The 15,538-nt window shown below is 35.3% G+C and overlaps 1 protein-coding gene across 1 annotated transcript in view; it reads right to left on the bottom strand.

Moving 5' to 3' along the window:
- Window positions 1–8,343, bottom strand: part of LOC136813058 (uncharacterized) — a 43,706-nt gene extending 35,363 nt beyond the window's left edge. The window contains exons 1-7 of the mRNA XM_067069577.1: window positions 8,148–8,343; window positions 6,301–6,354; window positions 5,365–5,639; window positions 4,100–4,258; window positions 3,604–3,852; window positions 1,778–1,909; window positions 665–925 (exon numbers count right to left, since the gene is read on the bottom strand). Of these exons, the coding sequence (XP_066925678.1) occupies window positions 665–925; window positions 1,778–1,909; window positions 3,604–3,852; window positions 4,100–4,258; window positions 5,365–5,392 (829 nt within the window). The 5' untranslated portion in view covers window positions 5,393–5,639; window positions 6,301–6,354; window positions 8,148–8,343. The remainder of the gene's footprint in view (window positions 1–664; window positions 926–1,777; window positions 1,910–3,603; window positions 3,853–4,099; window positions 4,259–5,364; window positions 5,640–6,300; window positions 6,355–8,147) is intronic.
- Between the last annotated feature and the right edge of the window lie 7,195 nt (window positions 8,344–15,538).

The following is a 15,538-nucleotide window of genomic DNA, read 5'->3' as shown; positions in this document are numbered from 1 at the left end:
TACGGTTTATAATAATTTCATAATAAATTTTCACCTTCAAAATATTAGGCCGCAGTTTTAAATAAGAGAGGTCGTGGTATTCGTCAACTTTGCTGCTATGATTATGTATTATGATTAGCTGGCACAAAATGTTGTTTCAACGTTCATCTAACGTTATATGAACATTAGATGGACGTTTTTACGACGTTCTGTGCCAGCTGGGTTGGGTGAAGACAGAGCACTACGGTTTAATTTTGCGTGAATATCTTCAAGTCAGTTATTAAAAAGATTTTATTTTCAAGTAAGAGTCATATCGTTTGCTTACTCATCAATTTTAATTGACAAGCTTTTTCACATTGGATTAACACGTATGTGGAGCAAGATTGGTCAGAAAGAGGAAAAGAAAAACTTATATCAGCATAATATAACAATAGCAAGAAACTGTCCTGATATGAAATATGCATCTGATATGAAACGGAAAACTTCTGTAAAAAGCGAAGTGTTTGTTTTCCCTGTCGAAATGATATAATTAATGGGTCGGTGACACATAATTTTCCGTGGCGAAGAATAGGTAGAAAAACTTGCGTCCAGTAACGAAAGTGAAACTTGAAATTTAGAAATTTAAAGACTACAAGTGTTCTTACTTGAGGATATATTTTTTTCTGAAATAATTAGATATTCTTACCTCTGTCACCGCCGCCCCCGCCACTGACAGACGAAGAGGGTGCTACAATACTGGCTGAAGGCGTTGGTTCGATATTTAAAGTTGTCGTCTGCTCCATATACTGATAGGTGGATGTCATGCCATCACTATCCAGGGCGGGTGTGGGCGTAATTTCAAAAGCTTCAGTACTTGATGATTCGAACGCTTCGGTACTTGATGATTCGAAAGCTTCAGTACTTGATGATTCGAAAGCTTCAGAAGAGCTTGCTGATCCATCTTTTTCTAAATAATTATTTATTTATTTATTTATAAAAATATTCGTCTACTGACCTCTATGACACAACCTTTTATAATTACAAATCTATAAAGCTTATTTTCCCATTCCATTGCAAGTTCTTTCTTTAACATACTGACAGATGGGGCATTCACGACCTTGACGCCTAAACTATTCCATGCATTGATTCCTTGGTAATAAAGAGAGCTAGTTTGATATCCTCTCATTCAATCATTGGCAAAGTTCCTTCGTAGCTCCTGGTTATGCTTGTGTTGATGTCGATTACGTAGAACGAATTTCTTTGAGGTGGCAGATTTATCATAAACAAGTTTTATATTAGATTACAGTATTTCATAAGTTCCGTGCATTTGTTGAATTGCTATATTTTCGATTCAATTTAAAGGGGGAAAATGCAGATTTAATTCTGTGCAGATTTCAGATCGAGAATAAAGACAAAATTTGGAATGGCTTTGGAATTACTTTAAAAAGAACTTATAAAGATTGCTGTGAGAGCCTAAAAAATAATATTTCTTCACTTTAAAATAATTCTTTTTTTTATTCCTCTTTTACGCGAGTTGACAAAACTTGAAGTAATATTTATATTTGGACCATTAATTTTGGCGGATGATTATGTTTCGGGGGAGGGATCATGTTTCGGGGGGGGGGGGGTGGTGTTCACGTTTCCGGAGGACCAAGTTTCCGGTTGAAGCTATCGAACCACTTATCCTTCTCTTTAATTAATGAGCAGGGAAATATCGAGTAAATTTTGTACAAAGTCTTTGGTATGACCCGATCGGGGATTGAACCCACAACCTTGCGCACCGTAGCTGAATGCTCTACCTAGCACTACGGACACTCACCATAAAAGCAAAGTGTATCATAAGAAACACCGCTGCACGTTTCTGGCCTTAACTTTTTATTTGATTCCAAAACGAGGCATTCCCAATCTTCTTCGTAGAAAAAATCATCCGGTGGTTCTACATAAACATCACCTAAAGAAATACAAGAGAAAAAGGATTAAAATCACTATATAGACCCTTGTCTGTACACAGACCCAGTATCTACGACTGATTTCAAAATTTATCGCCGTAGTGGGTCTGTTGTCATTGTCTTTTCTCATTTGAGATTTTTCAAACCGACCGCTGCGATGGAGTGTTGGTGAGAGAGGAGACAATGAGAGCAGTTTTGCTATCTATAAATCATATTTCATCGCAGAGGTCTCCGTACGGAAGTTTTTTTATCAAACAGACAATGCGCAGAGAGTGTACTACGAAGCGATAAACGTAAGATACACTCTGGTATAGAGTATATAGACCCTGGACCACGCTATGTCCACTATCTTTATGTTTTTTTTCAAAGTGGTACCTCTTAAGAAGAAGTGTTAAAAATTAATGTAAAACGGCGCTATACCTAGACTAGAGTCTACCTTTGGCTGAACTTTGCTTTTTGATAATTCTTTATGACTCTGAGTCCAGTGAAGTAGACTAGGAGCATTTGGCGAGGTCACCATTTTGAGAAAAAATGTTAAAAATCCAAATAACAATAAAACTACTTGGAGTTGACAGATATTATCATAAATGAGAAACAAAGATCAATGACAGATTTGCAATCCCTTATTCTCAAATAAAAACATTGTTTCATACTATTTTTACCTTCCAAAAACAACTAAAATCTGGCGGACTGTTTTACGGTCCGCCTAAGCAAAGGATATTACCATATATTACCGGGTCACTTAATCGCGCCATCCAGTCTATAAAAAAGTTTTAAGCGGACCATGGGCTACGCTATATCATCACAATTATTTGGGTAAAAGTAGATTTATCGCTCTCTTTGTATTTACACCGCTATTGAGTAGTACAATCTTTGATTAAGGTTTTGCTTGTTATGTTATTAGAGTGTTCATACATCACAGAACACTCATGAATATTCAGCTGATTGGTTCCAAGTGACTTATTACAAGACCATAAGCCCGCTGTGAGGTCGAAGACATTGCAGTGATCACTGACCTTTATATATCCCTGGACCAAGCTACATCCACCATCTTTGATCGAAGTTTTTTTTGAATTGGTACCCGTATAGAAGCCATTGCAGTGTTAAAAATTAACGTCTAACGGCGCTACATAGCGAGTTTATGTATTTGCACTTTTGAGGACGGTAGAGTGACTGAAGCGATTTGGAATAACCCGCACTTCTGACCCGCAAAATCAAGGACGGTAAAAGTGCTGATTTACCGTCGTCCTCAGTTGGTCATGATCTAGTCAAATTAGAACCTTACCGTCTCCGTCGCTAAAAAACACACATACATAAACTCGGTATTATCAAAAGTTTTCAAGGGAAAGTAGATCTAGCGCTCTCGATGCATTTACACCGCTATTGAGTAGTGCCGCCATTAGGGTACGACTTTTCATAAAACTCCGATTAAAGGTTTTGTCTGGACGGGATTGAGAAACTTGGTCCAGGGTATATAAAGTGATGCATGTCATATCAAAAAAAAAACATCGAAGCGGTGCATATCGTGAAATGCCCTCACCAAAAGAAATTCCGCTCCGCCCCTTCTGTAACTAATATCCTAACCGTAAGTCAGCCATGCGCGAGTGTCAGGTATTGCAGGGGTGCATATCTCAAATGAATGACCGCCCCCGCCCATGGTGTAGGCTCCCCTAGGGATCAAAAATAATATTTTTACCATAAGTTAGCCATGCACGAGTGTCAGACCAAATGAAAGGGGTCCAGATTTTATCATTGCCACCAACGTCACTTTGTGTTATTGCATTAATCGTACTTTGGGGCATTCTATTTGCTTGACTTTCTGCCATGAATATTTCTTTATCTGGGAAAGCAGCATTAAAGTCCCTGTCCGAATTGGTCCCAGAGTCTAAGACACTGATACAATGATCACCAACTTTGGGTGGGCTGCTACTTCCACCTCCACAAGCTAAAATTGAAAACACTCAAACAATCAAATACGGTCAAACTTCTCTCTAATTTGATCTTGATGAAACCAAAAATGTTCTTCGAATTATGGAAGGTGTTTTTTATTGACTGGCCAGCTAAAGGGGACCAATATCTTAATTCGGATTGTAGAAAGATTCGGAAAAATGGAATATTTTCGAAAAATTAACAAGCGGCGGAGGGGGCAATTGTTTGGAACCTAAGAGTAATAAAAAAGATACACAACTTACCTCCATTCTTTTTCTCTGTGCCAATAAGAGCATAATCCCCACGGCAGTCATCAAGGTCAAATCCGTATTTAGGAGGATCTAAATTTCCTGGCATAAAATATAAACATCTGTCCACTTTGGAGTCCTGCCAGCGAGATGACTGATCATCCCCTAGTTCCTCTACAGTATTAAAAAAAAGAGAATTTGCTAATAGATAGAAAGTCGATATTTTACGTAGATAGCCCTTGGGCTACTCCCAAGACTTTTCTATTGTTTTTCATGGGATCTACGACCAGCCAACTCGGCTATCTAAGAACTGAACGAAACATTTGAAAGAGAGGGGATTCGAAACCGTGAACCTTAGTTGAAACGTTGCGAAACCTTGACCACTTGTTCATCCCAGTCGGCAACGTTCACAACGTTCATATAACGTTAGATGAACGTTGAAACAACGTTGTGTGCCAGCTGGGATTATTCCTTATGGGATGTATTTTGTACTATCCTGTACAACCCCGAACGTCAACAGGTAAATTTTATTTTTGTCTTGTAGTGTATCTTCTCGCTGAAATTGAGTTTGGTACAGGCTATTTTTTATCAAAGACGACAATTATAATAATGGAGTAAGACTCTATCAATACAGTAAATGACCGGTTAGTGAGGGCTGTACTGAGGTCAAGGAACGACCGAGCTTGCGAGGTTGTTGCGTTGACTGAAGGCAATATTTTCAGTACAGCCCAAAAAAAAACCGGTCATTATTGTATTTTGTTAACCGTTTACTTCAGCTTCGATTGATTATTAGCACTTTATTCAGGAAAAATAGCGAAATAAAGCGAAAAAAAAAAACAAGCGAAAGGAGATAAAAAATTGTTATAATTTCTGACGTCAGAAATAAAAAATGAGAGAAATGATGTCAACGCATTATTCATTTTCCTTTGAAAAATTGACGTCACAATGAATTTTCCTAACGACGGGCAACTCTGGCCAGTGTAGGCCCGTCGTCATGCGAAAAAAACCAATTGCATTGCGCAAAAAGCCGTGTAGCCCGTGTAGCCGGTTAACAAAAGACATTGTTAACTGAAAGGAATAGAAAACTTGTTCGAGTAAAAGAGTTTTGAATTAAAAAGAGACTCAACTTTTGAAATTGATATTTGGCACTACCTTAATGTAAATATGTAGTGATCTGTCGCATGCCAGAAAAACAAGTTTTCAGTTTCAACCAATAAAACTGATTGCAAAAACCTGTTGTTTTTTTCAGTTGTCATAATATAGATGAATAAATATCTTACGATTGTTGCCCCATATGTATCGCCCCATATGTATCGTCCCTTAATTCTCCTTGCTCCTGTCCAATAGATTTGCCCAGAAAAATCTGATTTGGATAAAACACCGCCACCGCCTGTCCAATGGCCCGATTCGGTTCCGTTCCAGTAAAGCATCGTGACATCCTCCCCTGTCAAAGTGGCCTCAGCCTCACAAAACGCTTTAGCAGATTGGTAATCTGTTTTGTGATTCATTCTTTTTACACATTTCCCCTTCACGTCTCTGTACCCACTAGCACATCCTTAAAGGGAATGATTAAGTGATTTATTAGAAAATTGGCATGTTCACGCATCCTTACCAGGCGCCATTGTTTTCTTATTTTGAAAAATCTTGCCGTCGCTCATGATAGTGATGACTTCATCAACTGATTAGGCAACCTCGTCTCCGTGTATCCCAGGCTTTATTTACGTTACTGATCGACGCTAGAGAATACCCTGGTGTTGGCTGAAGCGAGTTCCCTCTCTCACAGGAAAGTTCTCAAAACAATACGTCATAAGATAATCTGAGTTTACAAAGTTACACTGTAGTGCAACGACTTCAAATCCAGGAACAAATGAAAGCTGACGTTTTGATTTTGCATTACGAGCACAGCTTTCTGAGCTCCTAATTCAGTTCGGCCTAGGGAAATCTCCAGAGAAAGCACTGAGTTTTTATAAGATACTTTAATAATTGGTCTTTTGAATTAATAAATGACGCGTTCTTTAGAAAAAGTAACAAAATTGTTTTATTACTGATTAACGACCAACCAAATTAAATAAGAGCTTGTAAAAGCCCATCTCGTTCCGCTGCATTGATAAAATTTTGCAACCCGTGTAATCTTTGATGTTTGAAGGGATATGATTTTTGTTCAAATGCGCACTTAAACATTAAATGATAAAAAGGAAAAATATTGAAATAAATACCTCCTGCTGAAACCAGCTTGATGGACAAAATCAGGGCCAAAGATGATCGTAGGACTGAAAAATAGAATAGCACCAGTCCAATACTTGTCTGTACACAGATCCAGTATCTACGGCTAATTTCAAAATTTATTGCCATAGAGAGTCTGTTGTCATTGTCTTTTCTCATTTGAGATTTTTCAAACCGACCGCTGCGATGAAATGTTGGTGAGAGAGGGGAGACGATGATAGAAGTGCTCTCTATAAATCATACTTCATCGCAGAGGTCTCCGTACGGGAATATTTTCATCAAACAGACAATGCGAACAGAGTGTACTACGAAACGATAAACGTGAAATACATTCTGGTAAAGAGTAGTCCAATACCCGTGTATACACGTTTTCTTATAAGAACATTCACTGGGCGAAATAAGAGATTTCCAATCCTGAAATAACTTGAAAATATTTGTAAATATTGAAATATGACTTTTCTATATTTCCAAAGTTTAGGAACTAAAAATTTCATGATATTTCCAAATCTGAAATTCGTAATAGTTATCGGACAGTTGCGAGTACAACATGAGAAATATTACGAGTTCCGAGATTTTTCCGTACAATATACGGAGAATCCGGAACGAGTGAAATATTTCCATATTGTACGATATGGAATTTTTTTTGGATCGCCGATAAATTGAAATATCATGATGTTTTAATCCTGGAAATATCATGAAATATGATATTTCCTAAATTTTAGAAAAATATAGAAAAGTCATATTCTCACATTTACAAATGTTTATGAAAATATCATATTATTTTCAAGAAATTCATTCCAGGATTGGAAATCGCATATTTTGCCCAGTGATACTATAAGGACATGTTTTTTTTGACTGTACCAAAATGCCGATTTTCAACCAACCCGGTTCAAATCGGCACTAACAGAGACAGCTGAACCCTTTCTTATCGTTATTCAAAAATAAGAAAATAGATTAGTAGCTCTGTCTGATACTTTTTGTCCGATTTTAATAGCTTTTATGGAACTTAAGATATCGCTTGTTGAATCCAGAGTATTTCAGGATGAAAAAAATCATAGCCTATTTCGGATTTATAAAGTCGGCTCTATATTTGGCCTTTGTCGTGTCCAATTTATATACGAAACTTATATCAGAGTGTAGCTAAAGGATTGAATTTTCACATCGACCTCTTTTTTTTGGAAAAAACCGGAGGAAAATGGGATCAAATTGATCATTTTTGAAATCTAGGTGCTTATTCTAATCGTATATATTTTCCTAACAAGTCTATCTATCGGGGAAGTGATCTGAGATTTTTGTTTAGTTGATAAGAAAAGAACGAACTAAAGAAAACGGGAATTGTTAAAATGAGTGAAAAATGATTAAAAAAGTCCTTTGTTTGTTTGATCATAACTCACTCCGGCCTTAAAAAAAATTACTCCTCAGGCTATTTTATGATTTTAGGCTACCTCAGGAATGCATAGAAACCTCCTCAGGACCGAATAATGAGTCATGGAGTGAGATATGATCCAAAACACTCTGTGATTAATTAATCCTGAAATACACCGAATTTTGAATTTTCAAATAGCTCATTTTAAAGCCCTTCCCAAATTTCAATACATAAAGAACATAAGGCTTCGATGACCAAAATATTAAGAACTTTTAGGGCCCTTTTTGGTTTTGGAGACCTTAAAGCACCTATTATTTTAGGAAAATCGACAAAAATACTCACAAATGGGGGAAATAAGAACATGTTAAGAACATTTTTAGGCTTAAAACTCAAAAAGTTAAGAGCAGGGCTTCAAAGATTTTGGATGTTCTTATAAAAAAAACATGGTAGAGAGAGTCAACGGTGTTAACTTACAGATTGTTTTGAATTTTTCGTTCATTTTATCATCATTTTACATCAACAGAAAACCAAATAAAATAAACAATTTTCAGCAAACATGATATCATAATAAAAAAATTCACTCAAATTCCATGTCATGCCATGAAAAATATTTTTTTCTCGTTAATGTGTCATAAGATTAAGAATTTAAAAATAACTAACAGTCCACAATTGATTATTCACAAAAAGATAATGGAATATTCAAATTGTAACTAACATAAAGAATAACTATTCGAAAATGTGTTTTCGTCTATACACGCAGTCTCCACCTAATTAATGGATAGGGAAAAATATCAAGAATAAATAAGCTCAATACACAAAATACTAAATTATTTAGCAAGTTAAAGTGAAAATTCTCACGAAAATCTTCTCATTGAAATACTGTATATGTTTCACTGGGTCCCAGTCTAACCAAAGATTTCTGTAAGTCACGAAGAGCTAGATGGAGTGCTTTAACCCTTTAAGTACAAATGTCGAGTATATTGGACATGGGCTATGTATACTGTAATGCCGATTTTGAGTTAGAAATCGTCATTTTTGGTATAACTCGTAGGAATCATGCTTCATGACAAAAAACAAAAACAAAATTTTAAAGTGAGTCTTTTCAACGAGATTTTAAGCCAAAAAGTCAAAAACTCCACTTTTTTGAGATCTTGACCGTTTTTTGATCATTTTTGGTCAACGAGTGATCCAAAAACCTCCTAGACTAGTAAACTAGTCGGTTATTACTTATAACCTTATAATAAAACTGTCAATCAAATAATGTAAACACTAATTAAATATTCAGCGCGCGTGAGAGAAAAGGAAAATAACCGACTAGAAGCTACTTCCAACGCCTTTTTTTCTTCACCTAAAATCGTAAGGAGAGACATACAGATTTCTGTATGTCTGTTATGTATGTTAACTTACAGATTGTTTTGAATTTTTCGTTCATTTTATCATCATTTTACATCAACAGAAAACCAAATAAAATAAACAATTTTCAGCAAACATGATATCATAATAAAAAAATTCACTCAAATTCCATGTCATGCCATGAAAAATATTTTTTTCTCGTTAATGTGTCATAAGATTAAGAATTTAAAAATAACTAACAGTCCACAATTGATTATTCACAAAAAGATAATGGAATATTCAAATTGTAACTAACATAAAGAATAACTATTCGAAAATGTGTTTTCGTCTATACACGCAGTCTCCACCTAATTAATGGATAGGGAAAATATCAAGAATAAATAAGCTCAATACACAAAATACTAAATTATTTAGCAAGTTAAAGTGAAAATTCTCACGAAAATCTTCTCATTGAAATACTGTATATGTTTCACTGGGTCCCAGTCTAACCAAAGATTTCTGTAAGTCACGAAGAGCTAGATGGAGTGCTTTAACCCTTTAAGTACAAATGTCGAGTATATTGGACATGGGCTATGTATACTGTAATGCCGATTTTGAGTTAGAAATCGTCATTTTTGGTATAACTCGTAGGAATCATGCTTCATGACAAAAAACAAAAACAAAATTTTAAAGTGAGTCTTTTCAACGAGATTTTAAGCCAAAAAGTCAAAAACTCCACTTTTTTGAGATCTTGACCGTTTTTTGATCATTTTTGGTCAACGAGTGATCCAAAAACCTCCTAGACTAGTAAACTAGTCGGTTATTACTTATAACCTTATAATAAAACTGTCAATCAAATAATGTAAACACTAATTAAATATTCAGCGCGCGTGAGAGAAAAGGAAAATAACCGACTAGAAGCTACTTCCAACGCCTTTTTTTCTTCACCTAAAATCGTAAGGAGAGACATACAGATTTCTGTATGTCTGACCCGTGCGGAATTGCATTTATTTTTCTTTCTGTTTATTGCGTTTTTAGAAATGCTCATTTATTTATATGTTCCCATGTTCAATGTTACTATGAAATATCATTTAGTCAAAAAAGTTGGATGGATTCTCAAAAACTTAAAAAAAGTTGTAAAATTAAACAACGTTTTTTGAGGGAAGTAGCTTCTAGTCGTTGAAATTCAAAAAAGAGACGCAACTTCACCCCTTCGATTCTTTTTATTTGGAGCTTGATTTTTTGTATATGGGTCTGTTTTCAACGACTAGTTTACTAGTCTAAAAACCTCCAAATTTGACCATGTTTTACTTTGTTCTGTCTTCTAGCGAATTGATTTGAAGTTTTACCAATGGGCACCTTTATGTCCATCAGTCAGGCCCACGCAGCGCAAAAAAAAAGAAGACTCTAAGCTCTCCAACGAGCATCTAACTCCTTCCAGATCCGGAGATATAAGCCTTTAAAGTTCGAACTAACGATTTTCTTTAATAAATATCTTTTCTATTGTTTTCGATAATCTGCGTAGCTTCTGATTGTAAGGTCACGTGACCTAGATAGGATTTCCTACCAAACCACGGCATCCAAACTACGCTTTAAGGCCTTCAGACTTGAGCTTAACACCGCCTTGCCTAGCCTGTACCAGACGACCACGGCTTTTTCCTCGACACCGTATCGTCTGTAACTTTTTACATTTATTCCCCCAGAGATTCGTGGGGGAATAAAAATCTTCGGCTTCAAGCCAAAGGACCGTAGCTTTTGACTGCAGCAAAAACTCTACCAATAAAATTTGTCACCGCGAAGGAGTGTTTTTGTAAACAAAGCTCAAAAACAGAGGCGGGAAGAGTAGGAACTGATGTTTTGCTACATTTCGAACGAAAATATGTGACTTTAGAAACATTCTAAAACGTACTAAGAGCGTTCGAAATGTTGCAGAATGTTGTGTTTTATTTATTTTGTGCTTTGAACTTTGAAGAGTCACTCTTCAAAAAGTTTTTGGAATGGCTAGTCACTAGTTGTCTAGAATTATCCAGAAATTAATAGATACGAATTTATAAAGGGAAAGAGCAGAAAGATGACTACAAGAAACTTTCTCTGGAGCACTGCTTATGTTGGATTATTTTTGTTACATAAAGACTTTAATTTTGGTAAAATGGGCAAAGATTGACGAATGGTTTTATGAATTTGTCGAAGAATGGACAGTGGTGTGGTGAGACACACAAATTAATCAAACATATCTGTATGCTGGAATGATAGTGGTTGGATTTTTGTTAAAGATTGCTCCATGGATCATCCCTGCTTCGAACAAACTTGGAAGTACAGGAGTATATACTTAGGCTCCTTGTTTTTGTTACCAAAATAAAGCACTATTTTTTCATTTCGAAAGATTTGAGTAACATTGTTTTTAATCACTTGTCAGATCGTTTCTATCGTGGACATTTCTATTTCTATTCAGACAGTGGACATACAGAATGCATGGTAGTGTATTTCATAATGAGAAATGTTAACAAAGAGAATATATGTTACGTGGTGTGGTGGCAAGCACAATTCGAGAGGTCCACCAAATAATTTTGATGAAATCATGAGGAAATGTGGCTGATGGTCTACAGCTGGATTATTTTATTTATAATTTTAACAGAATAATCCTCGAGATAGGAGACCTTTAAAAGATACCTTTTCTTTCCTTTTGTGGATTCTACCGGAGACCACTATGAGTATAGAAATAATTATTTGAAAGTTTCAAAATAATCAAAACATGTTTCAGCTTGATAAATGCGAAGTACAAATCCAGAAATCAAAGTAAATCTTATTTATATATTTTATACTTTTTTTACTCTTTTCAAGGGAATTTTGCATATTTTTTTACAAAGTGGTAGGAATCTTTTGTCGTTTTAGGTGCATAATTCTTAAATTCTTGTACTCCTCCGTTTTTATGTATTGTGGTAAGCTTTATATTTTCTATTTCAAAAAATTTGAGCAATTTATTTTCAATGCTTTTATTGATAGAGTAGGGTTGTTACTTTATCTGCTTTTTACTTTTTAGGCAGTGAAATTTTATAAACAACACTCAATACATTTTTTGTTGTGTTTAATTTTTGTAACATTTTGTACAATCAACACAGCGACACACCTCACAATATATTTAAAAAAAATTCTGCAATAAGTCTCAACATTCAAGTTTTTCTGGGTTGGTCTAAAAAGCAGGGTAGCCAATGGGGTAGCCAATTGGGCTAGGTTATGGGGTACCTCTTTTTGCCTAAACTTTTGAAATCTGAAACCTGTTTTCATGTGGAAATAACTATTACACGTCTTGTTAATGATTCCATGTAATAAAATTTAAGATTCCTTTCGAATTTCAGCCACAATAGCCTTTTTTCCAAAGGTACTGAACTTTGTTACTTCTCAAGAGACCTGGCGCCATTTTGTCTTCCTTCTTGGCTTCGTTTGAAAATTTACAGACCCGAATAAAAAATATATACAAAACAGTTTTTAATATTTTAGGTTTAGATTTTATTTATGTTTTTAATTGTTTTTTCCGTGAAGCTGTAATTCGATGATAATAGCTTTGGAATCGCCTTTGGGCCATATGATCTCTAATTTTGTCATATCTTAACAATCCTTTGTTATTGAATCTATTGTTTAATTTAAATCATGTTTAGATGTTTCAAACAATTAATTCCTTTCAAAATTTTTAAATATGGCAGCTTAAAATAGGTACAAAAGGTCTTTTAAATAGCTCTATTATAACGAAGCTCTATTTCTTACTCCTCGTGCATTAACACGTGGTAATTTATATCTTTGTTTATTTTTGGAATCATACATGATCAATCTAAGTATCAATTAGATTCATGCTCCCTGGTCAGTAAAATGTGGTTCTATGCAGATATTTTCAGTATTTCTATTCTGGTCTGTAAAATATTTAGGTACCCCACAACCTAGCCCAATTGGCTACCCTGCTTTTTAGACCAACCCAGTTTTTCTTTTCCTTTCCACCCGCCCTTCTTTGTTTATGTTTTCGGCCGCCATCTTTTTTCGTCGCTAGTGACGTCGAATTTTATAAAAAAAACACGGCGTCGACAAATTCGGTCAAGTTCTCCCTCGTAGACGCGAAAGTGGTAACAAGTGATAGACCAACAGAGTGATCAAAAAATCGCGTGTTGGGATAGAGATAGGCTACGCCTTGCCATGCATCTTTCTCTGGGGGGAGGAGCCCCTAAGCAAAAATGGTTGCTGGGTTTGTGCGGACGGTAAGGGTAGGTTTTTTCAACTATCAAAGTCTCTCTAAGGGTCGGAAAATTCACGATTTTTAGGATATTTCCTTTATTTTGAGAGAAAAAAAAATGTAAAAGTCTCTCTAAGGGTAGGACTTTTTCAAAAGTGAAAGAATTTTTCAAAAAAGTCTCTCTAAGGGTCACCTTCCCATAAGGGATTATTTAAACGACATAGTATCAAAGGATGTACTGGTTATGGTTATGGTACTGGTTATGGTATAACTTGGAAATTCATTTTGTTTTTAATTTCAATTTTCATAAATTTCAATTCAATAAAATATGAAATAATACTATTTAAGTAAATCAAATCGACTCAAATGAAATATGTATAAAAATTTAACCAGGGCAATTTCCCCGGTGGGAAAATACCCTGAAATTTCTTGGAGATTTCGATTGAGCCTCGTTGTTCCTATAAAAAGGAGTGCAAGACGCCCCGAATACAGCGTAAAAGAATTTGGAGCCGTCAGGAGAATCCACACGATTAGTGTTTTATGCAAGACCAAATTTTTTTTTGAATTAACCTACTTTTTAGGGCCCTAAAATACAGCGTAAATGTTATATATACTGCAGTAGATCCCAAATGGAGTTTAATTGAACTCGGATGGAGCTTCTTTGTTTAATCAATAGAAAACCAAATTCGAAATTTTTGGAAAAAGAGTATCTATTAAGATGAACAAAATTGTGAATATATTTATTTTACATAAATTCTACAATTCCCTTAAGCCAGGGTAACTACAGCGTTAATTTATGTTGGAAAAAATTAACTAATGAAAATAGTCGCATTGCACTTAGGTTGCACGTCTTCTCTCTGATATGTTCTGATATAAGGGGATGTGTATCGTGTATAAATCTCCTGTCCGAGAGTTACCACAAGTTTAGGGTGACCTGTTTCAATTTTCTCAAAAAGGTTTAGAAATCCAATGATTGAATTAACCTCTAGCAATTCGAATTTCAAATTTTAAATTTAACGAAATTTAAAGATCTCTCATATAAATACAAATCTAGCTAACCAAGTTTCTAAGACACAAAAAGACAAAGACGGGGGTTACTCTCGGAGAGGAATTTTGTACACAATACGCATCCCTATATCAAAACATATCAAAGGGGATGCATGCAGTCTACATTGCACTGGGATTTCTTTTAGTTGTGCTCAAGATAACCAAAGGAACATACTATATTATAAATTCGACCATTTTTTCCAAACAAGTTCAACGTTTTAGTCTCGTTTTGATGTAGTCCGTCTCATACTGATGATAACGAATCCAATTTCTTGTTTTGTTATTGGTTTATCGTGAAAATGACGTCATCATTCTTAAAAAAAACACTATCAACCTCGTTTTGGTCTTTTCCAGAAAAGAACCGTATACTCCCGATTGAGGAGGTCCATCCCTCTGCGGCTGGAAATGCTGTAACTGCTGGAATTCCAGGAGAATTCAGGTTTAAACCCCTCTAGAATTCTGAATTTTAAGGATTTAAAAAACTACCACCATTTATTTCTGGAAAAGCCAAATGTCTCGAGAAAAAAATATGTCTTAGGTTTCAGTAATAACGTAATAAATTAAGTTTTGGATACACGGGGGGACGAGGTTGGAACATTACGTCATTAAGTTTGATCACCCCCGTCTTCATTTTCACAAATCTGACTAATCCGATTGGCTGATGAATGACTACTGTTCTTCTTTTTGTGGTTTGTTTTAGATTCGATTTTCTCTTTATTGTATTTGATTGAATCTTTGATTTTGGAATGACCAAGTTTGGGTACATTTTCGTCGTCGCATTGGTGCAATGTTGGATCATCGAAGACTTCTTCTTCTTGGCTACTTTCGTTATTGTTGTTGTTGTTTTGTTTTTGCTGATCTGACATGTTGGTACTAATTTGTACCTTCTTAGTATATTTTGTTGTGTCGTGTTTTTTGTTGTTGGTTTTTTTTTGCTATTTTTTGTTCTAGACTGTCAAAAAAGGTTGAATTCAAATTATATAATTCTGAACTAACTAATTACAATCAGTGACAAAATATGTAGCAATTTCTTGAATAATCACTTCCCCCTAAGTAATATCAGTGTTCATGTGAGCTTTTTCTCGGCATGGTGACAGCCTTTCCACCTATCAACATTACCGAGTTTATGTATGTGTGTTTTTCTGAGACGAAGACAGTAAGGTTCTAATTTGGCTAGATCCTGACCAGCTGAGGACGACGGTAAATCAGCACTTTTACCGTCCTCGATTTTGCTGGTCAGAACTGCAGGTTTTTTCAAATCGCGTCA

Source organism: Clytia hemisphaerica, unplaced genomic scaffold (genome assembly GCF_902728285.1).
Source record: "Clytia hemisphaerica strain Z4C2 unplaced genomic scaffold, Clytia hemisphaerica genome assembly, whole genome shotgun sequence".
NCBI lineage: Eukaryota > Metazoa > Cnidaria > Hydrozoa > Leptothecata > Clytiidae > Clytia > Clytia hemisphaerica.
This window is presented reverse-complemented; position numbering and strand designations above follow the sequence as displayed.